Source organism: Pipra filicauda, unplaced genomic scaffold (genome assembly GCF_003945595.2).
Source record: "Pipra filicauda isolate LSUMZ 115617 unplaced genomic scaffold, ASM394559v2 scaffold453_size531900_pilon, whole genome shotgun sequence".
Lineage (NCBI taxonomy): Eukaryota > Metazoa > Chordata > Aves > Passeriformes > Pipridae > Pipra > Pipra filicauda.
Genome location: NW_024104591.1, coordinates 76673 through 98537, shown reverse-complemented (window position 1 = coordinate 98537; position 21865 = coordinate 76673). Strand labels below are relative to the sequence as shown.

Sequence of the window (21865 nt, the reverse complement as noted above, 5' to 3'; positions counted from 1 at the left end):
CCTGTGCCTGATAATTAGTGCTAACGATTTTTACACACCCCCCCACCCTTTTGCTCTCTCCTCCTCCTCTTTATTTTAAAGGGGGCTGTTTTCCCTTTCTTCTCTTCCCCCCCCCCTTTTATCCATCCTCGCCCCAGTTCTTCCCTGAGCATCCCCAGCTGCCCCCACCATGGGGTGAGGATGGCACCGGGTTTGGGGTGAGGGGGCCTGGCAGGGCGGCAGCACCCACAGCTGCTGGTTCGCTTCCCACGCCTCGGTGCCAACCTCCACGTCTGCCCCGCCAGGGACAATGGACAGGGCTGGGAGAAGGGGGTCAGGACTTTGGGGACTGCGGAGGGGCCGGGAAATGGGCAAAAGGTGTTTTTTGGGACATGGCATCGCTTTGGAGGTGGCTGCAGCTGAACCTGCATTTCCAAATTTCCCAAATATCCAGGGAATGGGTTTAAAAAAAAATAACATATTAAAAATCACTTTGAAAGGAAGCAAAGGTTGGGGGTAGTTTTCTCCAGCCTTCTCTCTTCCTCTGGCGTTATTCCAGGGATACATCTCGTTTTTATGAGTCAGAAGAGGTGCTTCTCCTGGAGGGAGGCAGCTCAATGTGGATATTGGAGACTGGGGGTTGAAATCACTGACGTTGTGGCTTTGTCCAAAAGCCTCACCTGAAGCTGGGGTGCTTCAGGGAATGGACAGTGCTGTGGCTGGAGCATGGAATTTAATGTGGGAAAAGGGGGGAAGGTGGGTTTGTGGTCATTTTTGTGGTCTGAGCCCCCTGGGTCCTGCTCAGTGAGACTTGTCTGTGCCAGAGCTTAGGAGCAGCTCAGGGCTGACAGGAGTGGATGTGTTCAGTTCATAGGTGATATTTCAACAGTAAAATGCAGTTTTGTTGAAATTATTGTATTTTACGGGCATATTTCCCTGTCAGCAGCAGAACAACCCCACTAATACATTATTCCAATGCATTTATTGAAGGCTGGTAACATAATATACCATAAAGTACCTTAGTTGTTTCATTTCAGTTAACTTCTGTTGTATGTTGTATCTCCAGTGACACTGTGCTATGCAAATAATTGAAAATTCTTCACGTAATTACCATGTTTCAATGTAATTCAAACCAAAACGCTTAGATGCTCCTGCACTGGAATTCTTGAGAAATTCCACGTGGCAAATTTAATTTTTTTTTCCTCCCTGTTTACTAGAAGGAAAAGATGCCATTTGAGGGAGATGTGTTGGGGTGGAGGGGAACCCTTTGTGGTGTTGATCTCCCCTTTTTTCCCTGGCTGGATGGGATTTGCATCCTCTCAGTGCCAGGCAAGGCAAGAGGTAAAACAGCCCCTTTGTTCCCATGCTCAGGACCCCGACCAGCCCCCGGTCTGTGGCAGAGCCATGGTTTCTCCATCCTCCCCATTCCCGACCCCAAGTCAGGCTGCAGGTGGGACCCTGGTGTCCAGCCGACCCACCACTCCCCTCCAGCCACGAGAAGCTTCTTCCTCTGGTGCCCAACCGTTGATAATTAAAGGGATCCTTTTCCTTGCAGCTCTCCTCCCCAAATGCTGCTGGTGCCTGACACCATTTGTCAGCCATACCCCTGCTGTAATCCTATTTTTGCCCCCCTCCCTGCCCTGCTTTGTGTCCGGGGCTCTCTTCGCCTCCCGTTTCGCAGCTCCTGCTGCTCAGGCGCTGCTGGTTCCCCCTTCCCTCGGAGCCGGGAGTCTATAAAGCACTCACAGCCTCGGCGCTCATGAACTCGCTCTGTTTGGTTTGACCAGAGTTAATTGCACACAAACTCGGGCCTGTCGGCACACAGGGGCTCTTTGTTCCCGCAAGAATCACTTGCCCTCCGAGGTCGCCGTGGCTGCGACCTGCTGTCCCCGAGGGTCGCCCCATCGACAGGCAGTGTCAGTTTGATCCCTGCACCGCGGAGAGGGTGGGGTGGTGCAGGTTGCTGTGGGGAAAAAGCCGGAACAGGGAGCCGAGGCGTTGGCGGAGCCTTTTGGGTCAGGCTCATTGAAGTAATGTGATGATTAGCAAGGATTGCTGAGCTTTATGGCTGGGGAGGAGGAGAGAGGGTGAAAGAGATGTTTAGGGGTGGATTAACCCCCGTCAGACCTGTACAAGAGGTTTCCCAGATTAAACACAAGTTCAGTGGTCTGTAAACGCTCCCCTTTGGCCGGGGCTGCTTCGCCAGAGCAGCTCTGGGGTTAAAGCTCTGCAGTGTGTGTTTGGGACTGAACTTCCACAGCATCTCAATTCCTGCTCGTGCTCTTGGGGCCCACGTCCTTTGAATCTCCCGAATGTGTCCTTAGACACATCCTTGTGTGCTTGGAGACTTGAGCTCCCAAGTGCCAGGTTAACCTGGGTACTTTGTTCCCGTTAACTTTCCAAAGCATCTGGTGAACTTTTACTTGGTTTGTGGTCCCTCCAAGAGGTTTTGGGTGATGTTCCCATTGGTATGGTGCTGCCTATACAGTGCTGGCTGGGGAGAGAGGCTGCATCAGACACGGCTGTGATGTGCCTGGCACTCCAGGGCAGCGGAGACCTGGGAATCCTGCTTGGATTCAGGTGCTGCTCAGAGCCAAGTGCATTGGCCAGGGACAAGACACTTTGCTCTCTTGCTGTCTCAGCTCTGCAGGGGGACAGGGGTGTTTGCTGGTGGGTCGCTGGCGGGTACCAGCACAAGGAACACTAATCCTGGTGAGGGCTGAGATGGCATTGAGGGCTCAGTGGCCCCTGGGCAGGACCGACTTCCCTGAAAACCCCTTCTGACCTGCTTCCCCACCCAGACATAGCCTTCACTGCTGCTGCTGGGAAAGTCAGTCCCTTTCCTCTTCAGCATCCTTCAGGCTCCATCTGAGTGAGTCCAAGACATGAGTTATAACTGGTTTCAGAGGGCGAGGCGGCTGATGACTGACAACAGCAGTGTGAACAATGCCCTTCAAAGCTCTCCAGAGTGGCAGAGGGCCCTGGGTGCTCATCGGTGCTGAAGGGGATGTTCCCACTGACCATCTCATCCTTGGGCAGGTGGGAATTGTCCCTGAGGTGGGCAGCCCTGTGCAGACCCCTCCGAGCTGGGCGGGTTGGCGAGATGCTGCCTCGAGGCGGTTTCCCAGTCCTGCGCACCTGGTACTCTGTCAATGCAGCCACTTGGCTAAATGTGGGTCATTGTAGGAGGGTGCAGCCACTCGAGCAAACAAGCCTCAATTGCCCACTGATTGGGGTGGCTGAGAGCACCATCACTGAAATTTCTGAGGGGGGAGGCATTAATAATCCCCATTCTGTCTCTGCAGCCCTTGCCCCCTTGTTATTTCCCTCTTTGTGTCTTAATTTGGCCCATTATTATTATTTTATAAAAGGGCCTTTTCTCCACCCCCTCCCTCTTGAAGACACTCCTTAGACCGATGGGAAAATGGCAAGGAATAATTATGAAAAACATCAGTGGAGAGAGGGCCATCTGAGAGGGATTAAAGGATTACAATTAAAACTCATTTTAGGGAGGTGATGTGACATTAGCGTTTTCATTCTTCCCCCCCCACCACCCCCCTTCCCCAAACACCCTCCAGGATATCTGGGTCTAAGTTGATTAAATGACAAACTCCAGCTCAGAGGGAAACAACAACAAATTAAAAACTGAGTAAAATGAAAAACAGCAACCCAAAAATGATTTACAAAATTAAATGAAAATGAGGTCACTGAGAATTACTGAAAGTCTGGCGGCAGCTGGAAGTGGGGTGGACAAAGCACCTGCCACTAATAGCAGGTTTCTGGTGGTGGGAGCATCTCCCCGCTGCCTGTTCCAGCAGCAGGTGAAGATGTCTGAGGTCTCTCCTCCAGGGTATGAGTTGAGTGTTGGCTGGGCTGTGGCAATGGCTGCTTGGGGTAAGGCTGGTGCTCCCTGCTGGGTTTGCCAGCCCTGTGCTCCACGAGGTGACGCAGGGCTTTGCTTTGGGAGCTGGGTGTGGACGTGGCGCTCGCTGAGCTCTCCCTCCATCAGCCTGCAGAGGATCTGCAGCTGGAGAGCCCAGGCCAGGAGGTGCCCCTGTGTCAAGGTGGTGCCAGGGCAGCAGGACCCTTGTGGCAGCCTCAGCGTGTCCCTTCCTGGTGTGGCTCCGTGGCCCATTTTCTCATCTCTTTCTGCAGCTCCTACTAGTGGCTGGAGCCAGTGAGCCCCTGCCCTGTGCGGCTCCCAGCCATGCCCAGCTCTGGGGTGTGCTCTGACTCTCCCTGAGCAAAGGGAAGCAGAGGGGGATGCCTGTGGCCCAGACACCTTCCCTCTCTTATCCTACCCATCGGGATGCCCATTCCACCTCTGCCACAGAGAATCCTGACAGGGCTCCCAAGGACAGGAACTACTTATGGCAGTGTTGAAACTCAGTACCATTGTAAACAAGGGGTGTTGGGAAAGTTCCTCGGAGCAGGAGCTGTGGGGAGCTGAAACTTCCGAATGGAAACACACAGCAAGCTGGGACTTTATTTTGTCGAGAAAATCAAATTCTAGGATGATTGCTGGCCATTTCAGCAAGGAGTTATGGAGCCTGGAATGGGCGATTCCCCTTTATAAAACAAAAATATCTGTAACTGAAATTATTCAGGTGATGTGTACACCTAATCCAGTGCTGCCAGTCCTGTTTCAAGGGGGATGACATGAAGATGTGGAGGCAGATGTGTGGCTCAGGCTCTGCAGTTCACTGTGCTTAGGAAGTTTTGGCTGCCAGCACCTGATCTGTAGGGCCCTGAGAGCCTCAGTGGGACTGAGCCCACGTCCTGCCCTAAAAGCACAGGTCTCACTGCATGAACTCAGCCACCAAAGTCTGCAAGCGCGTGGCCTGGGAATGCTTTCCCTCCTGTGTGTGTTTTGGCCATGCACGCAGCTTTGGGTGTGCAGGTCGGGAGCAGAGAGGAGCTTCTCTCTTCTGTATCCTCCTGTTTCTGCTGCCAAAGGGGGTCGGGCTCAAGCCCAGCCTCTCCCCTCTCGCCTCCATCCTGCAGCCTGGCATAGCTGGGCATCTCATCACGTGGCTGTGCACGTGGGCACGAGTGCTCGTCATGTGAGGTGCCGTATCGTGTCTCATACTGGGAGGCAGGGAGAGATGAAAAAGCTTAACGGAAGGGAAACTCCCCCTTCCTCCCCCCCACCCCTCGATCCAGCCTATTTTCTTTCCTCTCCTTTTGTTTCTGATTTCCGGAACTATGCAGCGAAGCAAAGCGTGGGGAGAAAGAAAGAGGCTGAAGAGAGCTGGCATCTGGCAGGGAAAAGAACAAAATAGCAGAGCAGGGCTATTTGTTAGGCAGGAGCAGGGAAGGTGGGCAGATCCCAGGGCCCTCTGCCCTGTCGGCAACGACTGCTCGGGAGCTGGGCAAGCCCCGGGAAAATTCACGGTCTAAACACGGAGCTGGTCCCAGGCAGGTACAAACTGGCACAGATCTTGCTGGTAACAGCAGTGGAGAGGTCAGCCCAGAGGCTTGGAGTCTGGACTCATGGACATCCTTCTTGCTCCTCCAGTTCACAATATCTGTTCTTTGATCTCCCTCCTGCCACAAGCTCCATTCCCATGAGCATCCCCAGGCGCCTGTCCCAGCAGTGAATTCCCCAAGGCCACCAACTGCACCTCCTGCACAACGTCAGGAGGCTGGTGTGTGGTGACAAGGCCCCAGAAATGAGGAGGCCGAGGCAGAGGCTGTTCTCCCATGGTCTTTTCTCTGAGGCTGAAATGATCAGCGTAGCTTAGTTCATCCTGTGATGTCCCTTTTACAGTCAGGGCTGAGAGATGCCTGAACATATTTTATTCCTGTTTTTTCCTCTGTCCCGGCCAGTACAGAAAGAGGTCTTTGCATACAGACCCAATGTTAATTAGGCAAATTAATTAGGACCAAGATGCGGTGTTTTCCCCCTGAGGAGGAAATACAGTAAACTCCATTTCTGTGAGCTGTTTATTCAGCCAGGGGGGTCGAAGGAGAATAGCCGTGTCAAAGAAGCTGCCATTTTCAAGGTCCTTGTGTCCCTTCTGCGCCGCCCTAGAAAGGGAACAAAACTCTGTTGACAGCAAAATCTCAGCAGGAGCCCCTGGGCTGAGGGGCACAGGGAAGCGAAGTGGAAAGGGTGCCAGGTTTCCGAGCGCCTGGAGGGAACAGGCTTTGGTCTCCAGTGTTTCAATGGGCCGGGGAAAGCAAATCAGCCCTTTCAAGGCCAATCACGCTGTTCTCGAAGGCACACACTGGAGATAATGCGCCGCTGGCAGCGGGGCAACAGGAAAGGACTGGGTGGCCATGGCAGGGGTGAGGGCAGGAGAGCTACCAGGGGCCAAGAGCTGGCAACTGCACTCCTGCTCCATCCATCCCACCTCATTGGAGCACTGTGAGAGGGGCTGGGATGCACTGGTGCACCAGGAACAGCTCATGGAGAGTGTTGGGGGGGGGAGATGGGGCACCCGTAGGTGTTTCTCTCTATTTTGTGTTGTCTCGTCCCTCTCCACCAGCACAGTCACAGCTAGTGTGGTGAGGGAGCACCGAAGCACGGTGCAGCTCCCTGACCCTCTTCCCACCCCAGCTTTTGGTTTCACAGCTTTTAGTTCATCCCACCCTGAAAGCCTGTGACCAGAAGAGCCTGATCTCAGCCCATGTGCTTGCTCCAGTGTCTTTCCTGGCCACGGCGTGTTTCTGAGTGGATCAATGCGCTCCCCGAGCCGCGCCGTGGGATGGGCGGGTTCGTGGCTGCGGTTGGGGTGTTTTCATGCCGGGTGCTGCTGTGTCTCCTGGAGAGGAGCAGGGCTGGGTTTGTCGGCTCCTTGGCAGCTCAGCGCTCTGCCCACAGCACCATCTCCCGTCAGCATCACGCTGCCTTGCAGGGGCAGTGCATCCTGGGAATTTCCTTCCCCAGTGCCAGAATACCTTCACCCCAAGTCCAATCGTGTGGATGATCTTCTGCCATCATATTTAACCCCCCTCCCCATCCCTGACCGAAGCCAGGATGAAAGCAGTGGGGTTTTTTTCCTCTTTCTTTCTTTCTTTTTTTTTTTTTTAATGGCGTTTCATTAGCTTCCAAATCAGACAGGCGAAACAATGGTGTTCTGTCAGCGATGGGCTTTCGTGCTGATTTCATCTCCTCTCTCATCCGTATGCAAACCAGCCTCCAGCAGGCTTTGGTCATGCCATGGAAACCGAGGTGCAGGCCCGGAATGGGGGTTCTCAGAGTGAGAAATCTCCTGTTCGCTTTTTCCCATTTGCATAATGCAACTTTTCTTCCCCCAGACACTGAGGCGCTTTGTTTATAGAGAGCCAAGAGAAAAGGGGATGCCGGGGACAGAGGAGGGACCGCGGGGAGGGGGGAAGTGCCCGGTGGGAGTGGGGAAGAGGAGGGCAGCGCTCGCAAAAGAAGAACATGCAGAGAAAAGCGCGGGGCGACTAGAAGGGAATATATATGAGGATGGGGACTGGGAAATGGGGCTGGGCCAGTTCCCCGTGATCCTGGGACCCGTGCGCTCCTTTGGCCTCTCTGTGCAAGCCGAAGGGTGTCGGGGGGACTTGGCGTGGCTGAGGATCCAGCTGGGAGCCTGGATCTGCGCTGAATTAAAGCCGGTTGTCATGATAATGCCCCCCAGAGGAAGCAGGAGCCTTTTCAAGCCCTGCATGAAATACCTCAAAGGGTTTTGTGCAAGAAGCCTCTAAGATCCTCAACTGGTGGAAACCGAAGGTTGTTTGGGGGAATAGTGACCCGCAGGGCTCACGGGAAGGAGGTGGCTGAGTGACAGCCAGCAGAGCGTGAGGGCCCGGCCCTGGGAGGTGGGGAGAGAAACTGGGGGGGATAAAATCATTCCCGGATTTATTCTCGGGGATGTGTGGGGCTGGGAGGGAGGGAGGGAGGTTAACGACACAAGGTTGTTGTCCGTTTCTCTCCCTTGAAACGTGGCAAACTCCAAGGTGGCACAGGGGAGGTAGGAGGGTGAAGGAATTGGATAGTCCAGTTCCCACCAACGGCCCCCAGTTTTTTGGAGTCATTGGAAGCAAGTTACCCCCAACCTTGTATTTCTCTTTCTGCAAACTGGTGATCTGCTGCTCTCTGCAAACCAGTTTGAGATCTACTAATGGCAAGGGCAGGGGGCTGCTCCAACGAGTCTCTTCATCTCTGATGGCTACACCTCCTAAAAACAAACCTGGTTCTTGCTGGCTCTGTCCTGGGTGACAGGGTTTGATTTGTGAGTTGGATGGATGCACAATTAATAGTAATAATAACAATAATAGCAACAAAATGTATTAATCAGTGACGGATGACAGACATGAAACCTGCAATTAGAAGTATTTTAGGATATGTAAAAATGCCTGCAAATGATTTGCAAATGAGGTGTAGACAGTAAAGCAGGCAGCAATGGGGATATTTTTGGATTTTGCCTCAAAGTGGGGCTGCTTTTTTTTTAAGGTTCTTCAATGTAAGTTGGATGTACAGACGTGTGCTCCTGAGGGAAGGTCTCCTGTTGGTACTGCAAAATGTGGAATTGATGCTCCAAAGTGTGGGATGCTCCTCCAGGCCCCATGAAGTCCTGCAGGGCAAGGCCAGCAGAACTACAGGCAGGAGCTTCAGTGATTCACGGGCCTGCACGTGGAACTCACTCAGGTTTAGGTGGGAATTGTTCAAGCCTCACTTGTGCCATTTGCACTTCAGGGCTCTGGTTGCACACGGGACCAGACATTACCACATCCCTGTTAAAGAGCAGCTGGGATTCATCTTGGATGATCTACAGAATGTGAAATATTAAGTCTCTACCGGTGAGCAGGAAAACCCTGCAGTCTGCTCCTGGCATCTGGTATGCTGGGGCAGGAGGGAAAGTGGAGGGAAAATATTTGTGCTTTGGAGGATTCTGCAGTAACTCCACAGAGGCCCTTTAGCCAGCAGGGATGCCCACCTGGACATCCCTCTCAGGTGCACTGGTACCTCTGTGTAGCACAGCTCTGCATTGCTGACGTGCCACATGGAGCAGCTGGGATGCTGCTAATGCTCTGTAAAAGGGATGGGGATTTTGAGGCAGCTGATTTGGGGCTTTTTCTCATTGATTTTAGCCTGATTTCCACAGAAAATGAGATTTCTGCCATCATAGGGTGTGTCTGTCACTTCTCATCTCTCTCCCAGAAACTTCTGAAATAGGACAACTTCACCCCCATTTGGCTCAGTGTCAGTTTTGGATCCCCAGTTGGTGGGAACTGCTTTGGGTCTTCAGTTATACGTATTTTTCAGAACCTTATTTCTATTATTGGCTCCAAAAAGCAGTTTTTACTTCAAGACCAGACTGGAGAAGGGCAGTGACCCTTCCCTTTGGACAGAGAGGGAGAGGGGTCTGTGTTGTAGGGGCTTGCCGGGGTGTGAACTGCAAATGCCTTGGCCTAACGAGCTCTGTGGTTAATGAAGCATCAGAGCATTCCAGTCCAAGGTGACTTCAGCCCAAAGAGAGTTTCTGAAGGAGCCTCACACATCTCTGCCCCTGCCCGTGTTGAGACAGAGCTGCTTGTGGACTCAGGCAGTTGCCTGTCCAAAGCCCATCCACGGTGGCCTCGGGGCAGTGACATGGGAGCAGAGGAAGGAGCAGGGTGTGACTGGAACATGACTTGGGTGTGAACTGCTTTGAAGGTGGCCCATGCCAGGATGGGAACCAGAACAGGGAGAGGACTTCCCGGCATCACTTCCACTCTCACCCTCCCACCCTCCGGCCCGCTGGTCATGCCAATTTGTCACCAAGCTGGGATTTCAATTAAACCCCAAAAGAAGGGGTCAGAGGTTATGCAAACACGTTGGTAAAGGCCGCTCGCCTGGAGGGCTCTCCCGGGGCCGCTGGTGCCGGCCCCTCGCTTTACACAGTCCCGATTGACCCGGGCTGAGCCCGGCTTTGTTCCCTGGGCTCCATTCAAGAGGCAGTTTGTCAATAAAATTGACCTCTTGGCTCCCCGGAGGGGCTGCCACCTCCCTTTCCCAAGGGTTTGGCTGGAGTAGAGCTGATGGTCCCTCTGTGGTCTTCACGCCCCTGGACAAGCCAAGGGTGAGGGCAGGGATGGGAGCAGAAGGCCACATGTTGCAGGCCCAGCAGCAATCACAGCAGCTTCTTCTCCCCGCGGGGGTTTTTATTACCAGTCTCTGCCCTTTGGGCTTTTGCACCTGAGGGCAGTTTCCAGCTGGACCCCTTGGAAACACCAAGGCAAACACAGGGTTCTGTTCATCCTCTCCAGACCTTGTTCTCCTTCCAGGGCTGTCACTCTCACAGCCACTTCCACGAGCATCTCGTGATGGTTTTCTGCTCCTCACCATCCAGGCTGGGTTGATGCAGGGACCTGGAGGTCTCCTCCCAAAGAACTGAGCCGTGTTTTCCCTCCCTATTACACAACCAACACCGATGCCCCACTCAGGGCAGCACCTCTCCCTACCAAGCCATGTGCCCACTGGCACATCCATCCACTGTGGGCATGATCCCACTTTTCAGGGAGGTGTGAGGCTTCCTGGTGGGCTTGGGTGGTGGGAGTGCATCAGCCCCTGCTCTGGTGCACTAATTGCACCGGGCAGCATTGCAAACAAGCAGTGCTTGAACCCACAAGCCTAAGGAGGCCATTTCAGCTGCGAGATAAATGGATATCACGGAGCAAGTGGCAATTAGCGTGGGTAAAGAGCCCCTTAGTGACCGTCCCTTACATAACACCTTTGTTCCGGGCCCTTCACTTCATATTCAGTTTGTAAATAAACTTGACTCCCAGTTTTACTGGGGCCTTTATTCCCTCTTTATTTTATTTTATCATTCTTTGGACCCGGCGAAGAACAAGTCGATTGTTCGCCCCGGGGAGATGCAGCTCCCTGAGGCACTGCCCGGCCTGGCGGTGCCCGCTCGCCCCAAAACGGGCACTGGCAGCTGCCCACGCCAGAGCCACCCACGCAGCCGCCACGCCAGCAATTTTAATTGCTTTGCCCCCGCCGATGGTGCCCGGAGGCTCATTATGCTGCTGGCCATGAATGGGGGCCTCAAATCGTGGCTCTGTAATTGCAATGGGCTGAGGGCGGTGGGGGCTTTCACTGGGGGGTGGCTTGGCAGAGGGGCAGAGCTCTGCCCCCAGTGTTTGGGGTCAGGGAGGGAGTCCAGGGGGCTCTGGATCAGTCCCAGTGCAGGGACCCATCTCTAATTTACGCCGTGTCCTCCCTGTCACCATCTAAACTGTGGGTCCTGGGAGGCTTTGTCTGCACCCACGGTGCTGCTGCCAGGCTGGCAGGGAGCAGAGGCTCCAAGGCATGGGGAGATGTGGATTTGGGGTGCCCGGTCCCAGGCTTTGGGCACGCTGTGGTGAGCAGGGCCCGATGGTTTTCCTGCCTTTAACCTGCACGCTCCAGCCTTTGCCAGGTCCTTTTCCAAAGGGCAGGAGCTGCTTGCAGAGTCATTGACGTGTTTAGTACCACAAGCAGTGGCTCTTCCTCCACCAGCCAGGCTCTCCTCTTGCTGCTGGTTCCTCAGACGGGTGCTGGTGATACTGGGCTGCACTGGGAAGCCGTCAGGCACTGCTCTTTGTTTGGTGCAGGGATGGTCGGGCCCCTGCTCCTCTCCCGAGCCTTCCCTCTCCCATATGGTGCCCATTATTAGATGTGTGCACCAGCCTCGTCTGACAAGGAGCTTTACAGGTGTCGCTGGGATAACGATTCACACTCTGACGAAGGTGGGAAAGATGATTAGCTGGCTTTCTATCAAACAGCACACGGCATCAGCTGCTCCGGGGGGTGGGAGGCAGTGGGGGCTGCGGATGTGTAAGGACATGTATGCCGGGAGCTCGGGGAGCCCAGGCTTTGTCCTGCTTCTAATTCCAATGGACTCCCGGGCACCTCTTTGTGTGCCTTAGTTTCCCCAGCTGTAGCTGGGGGATGTTGTTATTGCTTTGACTTGTAAAACACCCTTCGAGCAGCTGATTGAGCTCCTGCATTAGCAAGAGGTGAATTAGGCAGGTCTCTTGGCAGCTGGGCTGCCGCGGAGAGGGCAGGGGAGCTGTCAGAGCCGGGGCTCTCAGGGGACAGGGCTGGAGGTGGGGAAACATGAATTAAATGAACCCCTTGGACGCAGGCATGCGGTGCAGCGTGCCTGGAGCGTGTCCTGAAGGCTGTGAGAGCCCGTGGTGTGGGGAAGGTTCCCTGGTGCCAGTGTGGCACGGGCAGGTGGATGTGTGCATGCCCTGTGCTGCCTGCGTCGTGTCTGTGGGATCTTGGGCTTTTCCTGCTGATGTATTTTAAAGACTCGTTCAGCAGAAGGGTCCTGGCATCCCTGAGCCTGACATAGGCACACCATACACCCAACCCTGAGAGCTGGTGGAATTCCTTCCACTCTTTCCGTATCCTGAATATTGCTGGAGAGGCAAAACAGGAAAATAAGAATAGGATGAGCTTTTCTCAGCTGTCCTTTGCTTCGGTGCAGGGAAAGCTGTGCTGTCTCACATTACATCCCCCCACGTCAGGCTGCGATCTGAGGGTGAGTCCTGCCTTGAAAAGTGACGGAGCAGAGACCTCCCCACGGGGCTGGGGAAACTGAGGCACGAGCGGCGTCTGGCACTGGAACCATCCCCCGAGGCAGGAGAGGTGTGAAGGTGCCCAAGCTCCCCGAGCCCCGCCGGGGTGCCACCATCACCCAGACGCTGCTGTGACCCTCCAGTGCCGGGCCGGGCCCCCGGCGCTGTGGGCAGAGCCGGCGCTGCCTCTCCCCGAGCTCGCGGGGCCGGCGGGATTATCTGCTTAGCTGCGCCATCTGTTCCTCAAACTGCCATCATTATGTTCAACTTGGGGAAGAAAACGGCCCCTACAGAGAAGCAATTTGTTCGCTGACTAAACCTTTCAGGCTCTCGCCGTCCCGGCTCCCCTCGGCCGCTGCACGGGCGAGTCCTGCGCTCGCTTAAACAACCCGCGGGGAGAGCGGCGGCCGCGGGCCGGGCGCGCTGGTAACACGGGCGTGGGGAGGGCGCAGGGCTCCCCTAATCCGATTACAGAACATAACAGCCTTTCAGAGGGGCCGGGCGAGCAGAGGAGGAGGGAGGTCCGTTTCACGCCCGACCCCGGCGTCCGGGGGTCTCGCAATGATCTCACTGGAGGGGCTTTTCTTCCCCGTCGCAGTGGGTTGCTTTTCAAATGCGCTGCGAGGAGATCAGAAAGGAGAAAGGGGCTGCCTGGGAAAGGGGAGGAGAGGGCTGGGAAGGAGGTGAGGTGGGAAGGGGTGGCGCGGGGCCGGGATAAGCGCTGCACCCCGGGCTGGGGGTACGGCTGGAGCCCCTTATGGGCACCAGCCCTCGTGCCGCTTCTCCTTCTCACACCCCACCCCTGCGACGTGGCACGGGGTGTGTGTCACAGGGGCATGGACACGGGGACGTGTCCTCCCCTGCGGCCCGAACGTGGAGTGGAGCTGTGGTCCCTGCAGAAACACTCAGCGCCTGCAGTGGCAGCAGAAACGGAGCCGGGTGACCCACTTCTACCGTGTTTTGCCACGGAATTTCAGTGGCACCAAAGCATTTAATGTGCTGATTTCACTAGTTTTCTGTAACGAGCCACGAAAGTGGAAAGAACTTAAAGTGATGTTGTGACTTATATCAAAGCAAGAAGTTTTGACTTTCTGCTGTGTTTTGTTATCACCTGCAAACAAACGCTTTTTATTATTATTATTTTTTTTTTGCATCTTTGGTGCAGTCAGTAAAGAAAACCTGTGTGCTTCAACAGCAGCAGATATCAGAACAAGATGGTCCCACCTGTGGCCACTTTGGTTGGGTTGCAAAGCACTTACCCCAAACTTCACTGTGCTGGCCCTGCACCCCCTGCCCCTCTGGGTGGGGTGGGGCTGTGACCCCCTCCCCAGGGATGGTGCTGGCAGCTGGGGACACCTGTGCCTGCGGGAACCCCCCGTGGTGAGCGCTGGAGTCTGGCACAGGAGGTGTGAAAGCATCTGCCCGCCGTCCCAGGCTTGTGGGAGGTGGGACCCCAAGGTCTCCCCCCACCAGGGACCCCTGGCAGGGCCACCATCACCCCACCGAGAGTCCTCTGGGGCTGTGCCCATGCTCCAGTTGCTGCAGGACCCTCTGTGGGTTTCCTCAAGCTGCCACAGTCCCAGGGTGCTCCAACCTGCTCCCGGGCAGGTCTGGGGCTGCTGCCCATCCCTGGGGCAGGCAGGTGAGGTGAGGGCCTCTCTGTGAGGGTGTGTAGGGATGGCTGCAGTGGCCAGGGGAACATCCCTCTCCCAGGGGGGCCGAGGGCTCGGGGAGCACCTCCTTGAGGAGGGGGTTCTTCCTTGGCCCCAGCCCCTGGCACAAGGTGGTGAGAGATCAGGGAAAGGCAGGGGTCACCTCTCTGTGGGGACCCCGGTGTCACCCTGCTCCTGCCCCTGGGTGCTGGCTGCTCTGGCTTTCCCACCCTCCAGTGGCCAAGGCACCCTGTTGGGTGGCTGGGACAACCCATGAAACCCACATCATGGGCAACAGTCTTTAGGATGCAGGGAGGCTGAGGGGCTTTTCTTTCTTCCCTGGAACCACACCTGAAGGAAACAGCCAGCAGAGAGGCTGTGGGAATTCACTGTCAAGTCCCATAGCTACAAAAGATCTGAGGTTTTTAATTGTTGTGTGCAAAAGTGTCCGTAGAAAGTCTTTGTTGCTTTCTGTGCAGCCTCCTGTGCCCCTTCTCCAACACCCCCCAATTGCCTTCATCCCTTCAGAGAGCAGCAGATGGGGAAACTGAGGCACAGAGCAGAGAGGGAAAGTGGTTGAGCCAAGCCTGGACACCCTGAGGTATCCCTGGAGAAAGCTGGATTGCTCCTACAAAAACACCTGGATCACTGCAGCATCTCTTCACCCTGCAAAGGCCTGTGGGCATCCGGCTTTTCCCAAAACATTTGGGACCAGGAACTGGCTCCCACATGGGGATATGGTGGCTGTCTCCAGAACAGGCTGCTGGGAACTTCGGGCTGCCAAAAGTCACCTGGCACTGGCAACGGCAGAGGGTTCATCCTGGTGGTGCAGGACCTCACCGGGAATTTGGGATCATTACACCAAGGTGCTGATGCCTGGCTCCTTCCCACTTGTCCTGGGGTCACATCCTTCCTTGTCCACCTGCTCCTAGACAGAGACGTGGAGAGGGGCAGAAACAGGCCCTGCTCGGGGCAGATCAGGGTCGGATGGGGGCAGGAGGAAACAGCCTCAAGTTTCAGGGAAGGTTTAAACGGGATATTGGGGGAAAATCCTCATGGAAGGGGCTGTGCATCTCTGGCACAGGCTGCCCAGGGCACTGGTGGGGTCACCATCCCTGGAAAAATCCACATGTGGCACCTGGGGACATGGTTTGGTGGTGGCCTTGGCAGTGCTGTGGGAATGGTTGGACTCGGTGGTTTTTGAGGGCTTTTCCAACCCAAAGTCAGGTAGTGATTCTATGATTCCATGACCAGGGGTGTTTACTGCAGCTCCCCTGCCCAAAATGCTGCTGCAAGAGGAGGGAGGGTATGGGCTGCCTGAGTCCTGTAAACCTCTTTTTTACCAGAAAATAGCGAGCTTTACCTCCCAGAGGCCGGTGTTCTCCAGGTTTCCCTTGTCCGGGGGAGACCTCAGCGCCTTGATTTTCAGGACGGCTCCTGAGGATGCCGAAAGCCGGGCGAGGGCGTCTGAGAGCCGGGCGGCCGCTGCCCGGGCTTCCCCTGACATCTAGCGGCAGCGCCGGGCTGGGCAGCGGGGAGCCCCGGGCACGGGGGGAGCCCCGGGACCGCGGGGACCGCGGCCCCGAGGGGAGCACGGCCCCGGGGGGAGTCCCAACCCCGAGGGGAGCCACATTCCTGAGGGCAGAATGGCAGCGCGGGAGCCATGGACAGCCACCACCCCGGGGGGAGCCTCGGCCCCGAGGGAAGCACGGCCCCGGGGGAGCCCCCGACCTCGTGGGGAGCCCCGGCCACGGAGGGTGCCCGATCTCGAGTGTAACCCTGGCCCCAGCGGGTTTGCTCAGCGCCGAGCACTTCTGGGCTCTGTCTGTCCCGTCCGATGGGGCCGCTCTGCTTTGGGGCTGCTCCTGCTTTCTCCCCCCTCCAAAACCACCAAGTCCCCTGCCCCTCACACCCTTCACCCTGTCGCACCAGAGGCAAAACTCACCCGTGAGGCAGCCCCCGAGCGTGGCGAGCAGCAGGGTGAGGGGCAGGGCACAGAGCTGCAAGAGCGCCTGGTCAGCGGCCGTCCGGCTGCCCTGGGCCACCAGCGGGAACACGAGCTCCAGCCTGCAAACCAGAGAGCTTTTTGGGGAGCTGGTTCTCCCAGGCTTGCGCCTCTAAGGGGGTGCTGTAACAGAGGGGGTGTGGAGCATTCCTGCTCTCAGGGGTCATGGTGGCCCCAGCTTGATGCACCAAGTCACCGGCACCCGATTCTGGCTCTTCTCACCTGTCACCGTAAGTGTCTGCGGTGGCCAGCAGTGTCAGCAGCATCCCCAGCAGGGCACCCAGTATCCCCGGCAGCCCGTGGACATTGTGAACCCCACACGTGTCCTGGATCTTCAGCCTGGATTGCAGGACAGGCTGGGGAGAGCACAGGGAAGAGCTGGTGTTGGGAAGGAGGTCGGGTTGCCCAGGGCTGGGCGCTGCAGCTCCGTGTTTGCAGGTTTGGGAGCTGCAGGTTGGTGATGCAGCTGCCCTCAAAGGTCCCCTGAGCTGGGACCAGTGTCCTCAGCTGTCCTGAGGTGACTCACCGTGAAGAATCTGAAGCCAAGTGGGCAGATCAGGCCGGCCAGAAACCCTGTGATGAGGGCCCCAAAGGGGGTGACCAGCATCTCCCCAGCCATACCCATCACGGCAGCGCCAGCCAAGGTGGCATCCTGGATCTGAACCTGATGGAGTAGGACACGGTCAGGGGAATTGGCTCCATGAAGGACACCAGCATGGGGCTGGGGGAGGTTGTCTTCCTTGGGGAACCTCAGAAAGCCTAACAGACATCTCCTCTTGCCCTGGGTGTGTTCACACTCACTGTCCCGTGTAGGACAGGATGCGGGCAATGTGTGAGACTTGGGTTTGTCAGGAGAGCACCTACCATCCGTGGGGTGCTCTCCTTGTAGAGGACAGGAGACAGGATGAAGGTGGCGATGGTACTCGCCACCAGTGAGAAGTAGGTGTTGAGCACTGCCCAGGGCTCAGCATTGTCATGAACAGAGGTGGCTGAGGTAAAGCTGGGCCAGAAGATCCACAGGTAGATGGTTCCTGCAGGGAAGTGGAACAGGTAGGTTTTGAAGCTGGGGTTGATCCCTTGTGGGAAAGAAATTCCTTGCTAGTGCCAAGAGCTTCAAGTGGCCACAGCAAGGGTGGTTCAGGTTGGGCATGGGGCAAAGCTTCTTCTAGGAGAGGGTGGTGCAGCCTCAGGACAGGTTCCTGGGGAGGGGAAGGACCTCTGTCCTAGGTGGTTTGCAGGAATCTCCTGGTCAAAGCCACAGCCTCACTGTCCTGATGTTGGTGATAGCCCTTCCACCAAAAACCCTGTGACTCCGGTTTGTAGGATTTGAGCTCCGTACCAACCACAGCAAAAACATCCGCCTGGTGCCCCGTGTTCTGCTGGTCCTCCCTCTTCCTCTTGTCCATATGGGGCTGGTGCAAGATCCGTGAAACCATCAAGCCAAAGTAAGCCCCGAAGGTGTGAACGGTCAAGGAGCGCCCGCTGTCGCTTACCTGGTGAATACAGAAAAGCACCGTGCAGGAACTGGGGATAAGGGATTTATCTCTACAGACAAGTCAGGACATGACATGAGGAGCCTAAACCCACGGACACACCCTTTATGGTGCCCGCCCCCCTCTCAGCTGGTGACTCACCCCCATGAGGCTGAGCAGGATGTATTCATTGAGGGTGCAGAGGGTGACTTCCAGCAGGGCCAGCAGCAGCATCTGCACAGGGTTTACCCTGCCCAGAACAGCTCCGGAGGAGATCAGAACGGCCGCGGTGCAGAAGTCGGCACTGACCATGCTGGGAAGGAGAGGGAAGGTGTGGGGCTGGACCTGGCACTGCTGGGAGGAGCACAGGAGCTGGAGAGAGCAAGAATGAGGGGGCAGGAGCAGAGCCCAGACCCTGCATCCCACCACCCCTGCAGGCTGAACAGGCAGCCTGAGCCTTGCGGTGTTGTGACGAAGGGACAGCTGGGCTGGGGGCAGGCAGGGGCCAGTGTGCCCCCCTAAACGCCTGGCTGTAGCCTTGGCAGTACTTACATGGCCCTTACTAGTGTGGCACTCAAACAACCCAGAGGCCTGGTCCTACTTGTCATCAAACTCCTTCTCCAAGGCAGAGCTGTGAGTTTTACAGAGGAGGGAGCCAGTGTGCCAGGGCTGGGCTGGGATGAGTGCGTCTGGACAGCAGCAGCTCCCTCCTGCCTTACCTCCGAGCTCCCACGTAAATTTTGCCATTGAGGAAGTACAAAAAGCCCTGGATCAGTATGGCCCACTGGATGGCAAAGGACACGATGAGGATGCTGATGGCCACGCTGCCCGGCCCATAGCGGCCAAGGAAGGCCACCAGGAGCCCGAAGCCAAGGAGCACTTGGAGGTGGACATCCCGGAAACCTGGTGGAGGAGAGGCAGAGGGTGGGTCTGGAGGTGTTGAGGGCAGGCAGCCACCCTCCTGTCTGCTGGTCCCAAAGGGGACTAGGACACTCTGCTCCAACAGATCTGGGGGAGCAGAGGCTTCAGCACATGTGAACCAGCCTCACTCCACTGACGTGTCTCTGGAACTGTGGTGGATCAGGCCTTGGATCTCCCTTGGAGATCTGTAGCAGAGAGTGGGAGCAGTTGTGGCTTGTGCTGGTGACAGGTGAAGCTGTCCCTGTCTGATATGGCCCAGTCACCCCTTGCAGTGGCTCCTTGTCACCCTGTCTGCCACCATCCAGATATCTCAGTACACTCACAGGGTTCATCCAGCAACCCAGGCACCTCCTGCAGTGGCTGAGAGCCATCTGCACCCGTTACACCAGTGTGAAGGTGGGTCTGAGATGTCGGCCTCCCCTCCAGGACCTTGTTGCTTCCCCCAAAAACACCACATCCTGCTTCATGGGATGAAGACAGAGGAAGGATGAACAGAAAAATGGGACCAATCTGGTACTGTTTGGTGGCAAACCAGAGGATGGGTTTAGCTTGAGCTAAATGCCCTTTGCACCTCTTGTGCCGACAGCTGTGTCCCGTCCTTCCCCGTGAGTCACTGCCTGGGTGGGGTTACTGGGCAGGCGAAACCGGGAGAACCTGCCCCTGTCCAGAGGCTCAGCTCCACCCCCTCCCTCAGCCGGGGCATCCGGAGGCTCCTTTCACATCTCCCGTCAGAAAGCCACGGTCAGCCCCTCATCCCTCAGCCGGGATGAGTTCCACAGCAATGCCCAGCGTGCGGGAGGATACTCCCAGCAGGGCAGACCCCAGCCCTGTGTTGGGCCCTGTGGCAGCACCGAGGGAGCTGAATCCTCTGTGGAAGGAGCTTGATGCAAGTCCCTCAGCACTGCAAAACCCAGCAGGACGATGGGAAGCTTTGCAGACCCCAGGGCATGAGGAGCAGCTGCCATACTCCCCACAAGGGATGGGAGTGTGATGCCAGGTTTATCGCTGCACCCAGTGAACCCCTCTGAACTCCAGCTGGTGAAATGCACTTCCTGGACCCAAATATCCCTGTTTTGGGGCTGGCTCCGTCCAAGCATGTGAGAAATCTCTGCGGTACATCTGCTTTCCACCCACTGCGCCCTCCTTGGTGGGATGCACTGGTACCCCAACCCTGCGGTGTGACGTTCCCCCTCTGTTTAACTCTGGAGTCTGGTCCAGAGCTGGATGCTGTGACAGGCTCTGCAGCCCAGACTGAGTGTGGTGACATCCTGTGCCACCCCCTCAGCAGCACCTGGGGACCACAGAGCCACTCTGCACCCACGGGCACGGGGGTACTCACGGGGGTGCTGGAAACCCGAGTCCTGGTTTCTCCGGCTGCAGTTCAGCTGCGGGGAACAGAGGCTGGAGCTGCTCTCTGGGCTGTACCGGACAAAGCCGGCGAAGAGGAGGATGTTGAGGATTTGGAGGAGGAAGCACAGCCCGGAGAGCCGGAGCCTTGAGGCAGCTTTGTGCTCAGGCATGTCCAGGGGGCAGCCAGGGCAGGGGAAAGCCCTGCAAATGGGGGGACACGAGGAGAGCCACGCTGGGGCTGCAAACTCCGCCTGCCAAAGCCGCTGCCAGGTCCTGCCCTCGCCTCCGGCGCTTCCCACGGTTGGAAGAGGCTGCCGGGAGTGGGACGGCGCTGCCAACACGGAAACTCTGGGCTGGCTTCCCTGGCACGCCTCCACACCCGGCTTTGCCGCACCGGGTGGCTCCGGCCGCTGTGCCGGGAAGTACGTGGGGTGTGTGGTATCAGTGGTATCAGTGTCCCTCCCTGCCGGGTCCAAGGGGGTCGGAGGAGCACCTGGGGGGCGGCAGGAGCTGTGCTGGGGTCTGGATGTTCAGCATTCGAGAAACGTTACAGTTTTGGGGACTAGGTCAGGGAGAGGAGGTGGGACTGACCTGCTGCAGAGGTGCTGGGATTGACAAAGCTCAGCAAAGCCAGGGTCAAACTCCCTGTTCAGAGGGAAAAATGATGGTTCGTGGGGGGCTTTGGGGAGGAGGTTCCCTGTGAGGGGAGGAGGAGCACCTACCCTTTGAAAAACAAGGGCAAGGAGCTGAATCAGAGGCTGCTGATAGAACCTGCACCAGGAACTGGGGGGGCCAAGCACAAGGGTTTCCTTCAATTTTCTTTGACGGCTTCTGCTTTTCCAAAGGGGTTTGTGATACACCGAGAGCCAGTGCAGATCCCAAAAAAGGAGAGTAAGAAAGAAGGAGCCAAGAAGTAAAACACAGTGTGTGTTTGGGAAGTGACTTGAGTAACTCATTTCCACAGTGTTGGGCCAAACTATGATCTCAGATAAGCAGCGTCGAGCTGGGGTCATGCCCTGATGCCAGTGGGATGGGGAAAGGGGATGAGTCACTTTTGCAGGCCCCTGCAAGTATCCTGCTTTGGGCTGTGGTTTTGTGAGAGCCAAGGGCTGTAGCTGTTACCTTCACTTGGGAGAAATGTGAGAAACACTCAACTTGTTTGTGGTACTGTGGAGCTGGGAATCAGCATCCTCCAGCCAAGGAGCCTGGGCTGCTGCAGGGAGGGATCAGGATCTGCTTCTGCAGCCGTGGGCATGGGAAGTGTGATGGAGGGAGATCGCGGGCTCTCCGAAGAGCCATGGAGCCATCCAGATAACTGTGGGGGGCTGCAGGGGAGGAGCTGCCAGTGCTGCTGTGGTTTAGCCTTCCTCTAAAGCCATGGCCACCTTTTACTCATCAAAATGAGCCAAAGCTCTGACCATTCTGGGGAGAAGCTCGAGGGCTTCCAATTCAGCCTGCTGGCATCGATGTTGATGCCCTTCCTTGAAGAGGGGCTGGGAGCAGTGGGGAGCAGGTGCAGGGCAAGGGCCCAGGGACCCAGTGCATTCCCTGGTACCTCTCCCTGGGAGGATTGTTTGCTGTGCCATGCGTGCCACGGCCAAGCCAGGATCACTGTGTCCTTTGGTGCCAGGGACAGTTGCTGCTTGTCCTGTGTTTCCCTTGAGAAGAGCTCCCTCCACCCTTGGAGACGGACCCTGGGGGAGGGAGAAGATGCGGGAGGCCAGAACACAGTCCCATTGTGTGCCCGTGGTTTGGTGCCGGCAGCATCCTGGCCCGAAGTGGCAACGGGAAAACCTCCCTGATGCCTTTTCACAGGGCAGCATAAGGCCAGTGGGGTGCAAGAGTGGGGGGACCCCCCCTTGCAGAGCCCGTGGGAGCCTCAAGAGGTGGGAACTTTTTCCCCTCTACTGGGGACTGGGGTGGGCATAAAATTACCCATTGCCCTGATGTGTGTGGGATCA

The 21865-nt window shown here is 56.6% G+C and overlaps 1 protein-coding gene across 2 annotated transcripts; it reads right to left on the bottom strand.

The window, feature by feature from the left end:
- Positions 1-14473: 14473 nt before the first annotated feature.
- RHBG (Rh family B glycoprotein) lies at positions 14474-20118 on the bottom strand. Of its 2 annotated transcripts, none has more exons than XM_039385954.1 (10): positions 19894-20118; positions 18353-18536; positions 17796-17946; positions 17501-17654; positions 17026-17192; positions 16688-16825; positions 16384-16517; positions 16102-16223; positions 15520-15593; positions 14474-15084 (listed from the first exon to the last, which is right to left on the bottom strand). In XM_039385954.1, the coding sequence occupies exons 1-10, from the start codon at positions 20072-20074 to the stop codon at positions 15013-15015; spliced, it is 1377 nt and encodes a 458-aa protein (XP_039241888.1). In that variant the 5' UTR covers positions 20075-20118; the 3' UTR covers positions 14474-15012. The 2 variants fall into 2 exon arrangements, with proteins under 2 accessions (XP_039241888.1, XP_027598285.1); XM_027742484.2 differs by having other exon boundaries at positions 14474-15078.
- Positions 20119-21865: the final 1747 nt, after the last annotated feature.

Excerpts from the sequence above, each read along its gene's own strand:
- RHBG (XM_039385954.1), bottom strand. The coding sequence starts at position 20,074 with ATGCCTGAGCACAAAGCTGCCTCAAGGCTCCGGCTCTCCGGGCTGTGC. Across the intron at positions 16,826-17,025 it reads AGGAGAGCACCCCACGGATG|GTTCAGATCCAGGATGCCAC; the intron begins GTAGGTGCTCTC and ends CTACTCCATCAG. Across the intron at positions 15,085-15,519 it reads AGAACACCGGCCTCTGGGAG|GAGCAGGTGGACAAGGAAGG; the intron begins GTAAAGCTCGCT and ends GTCTCTGTCTAG.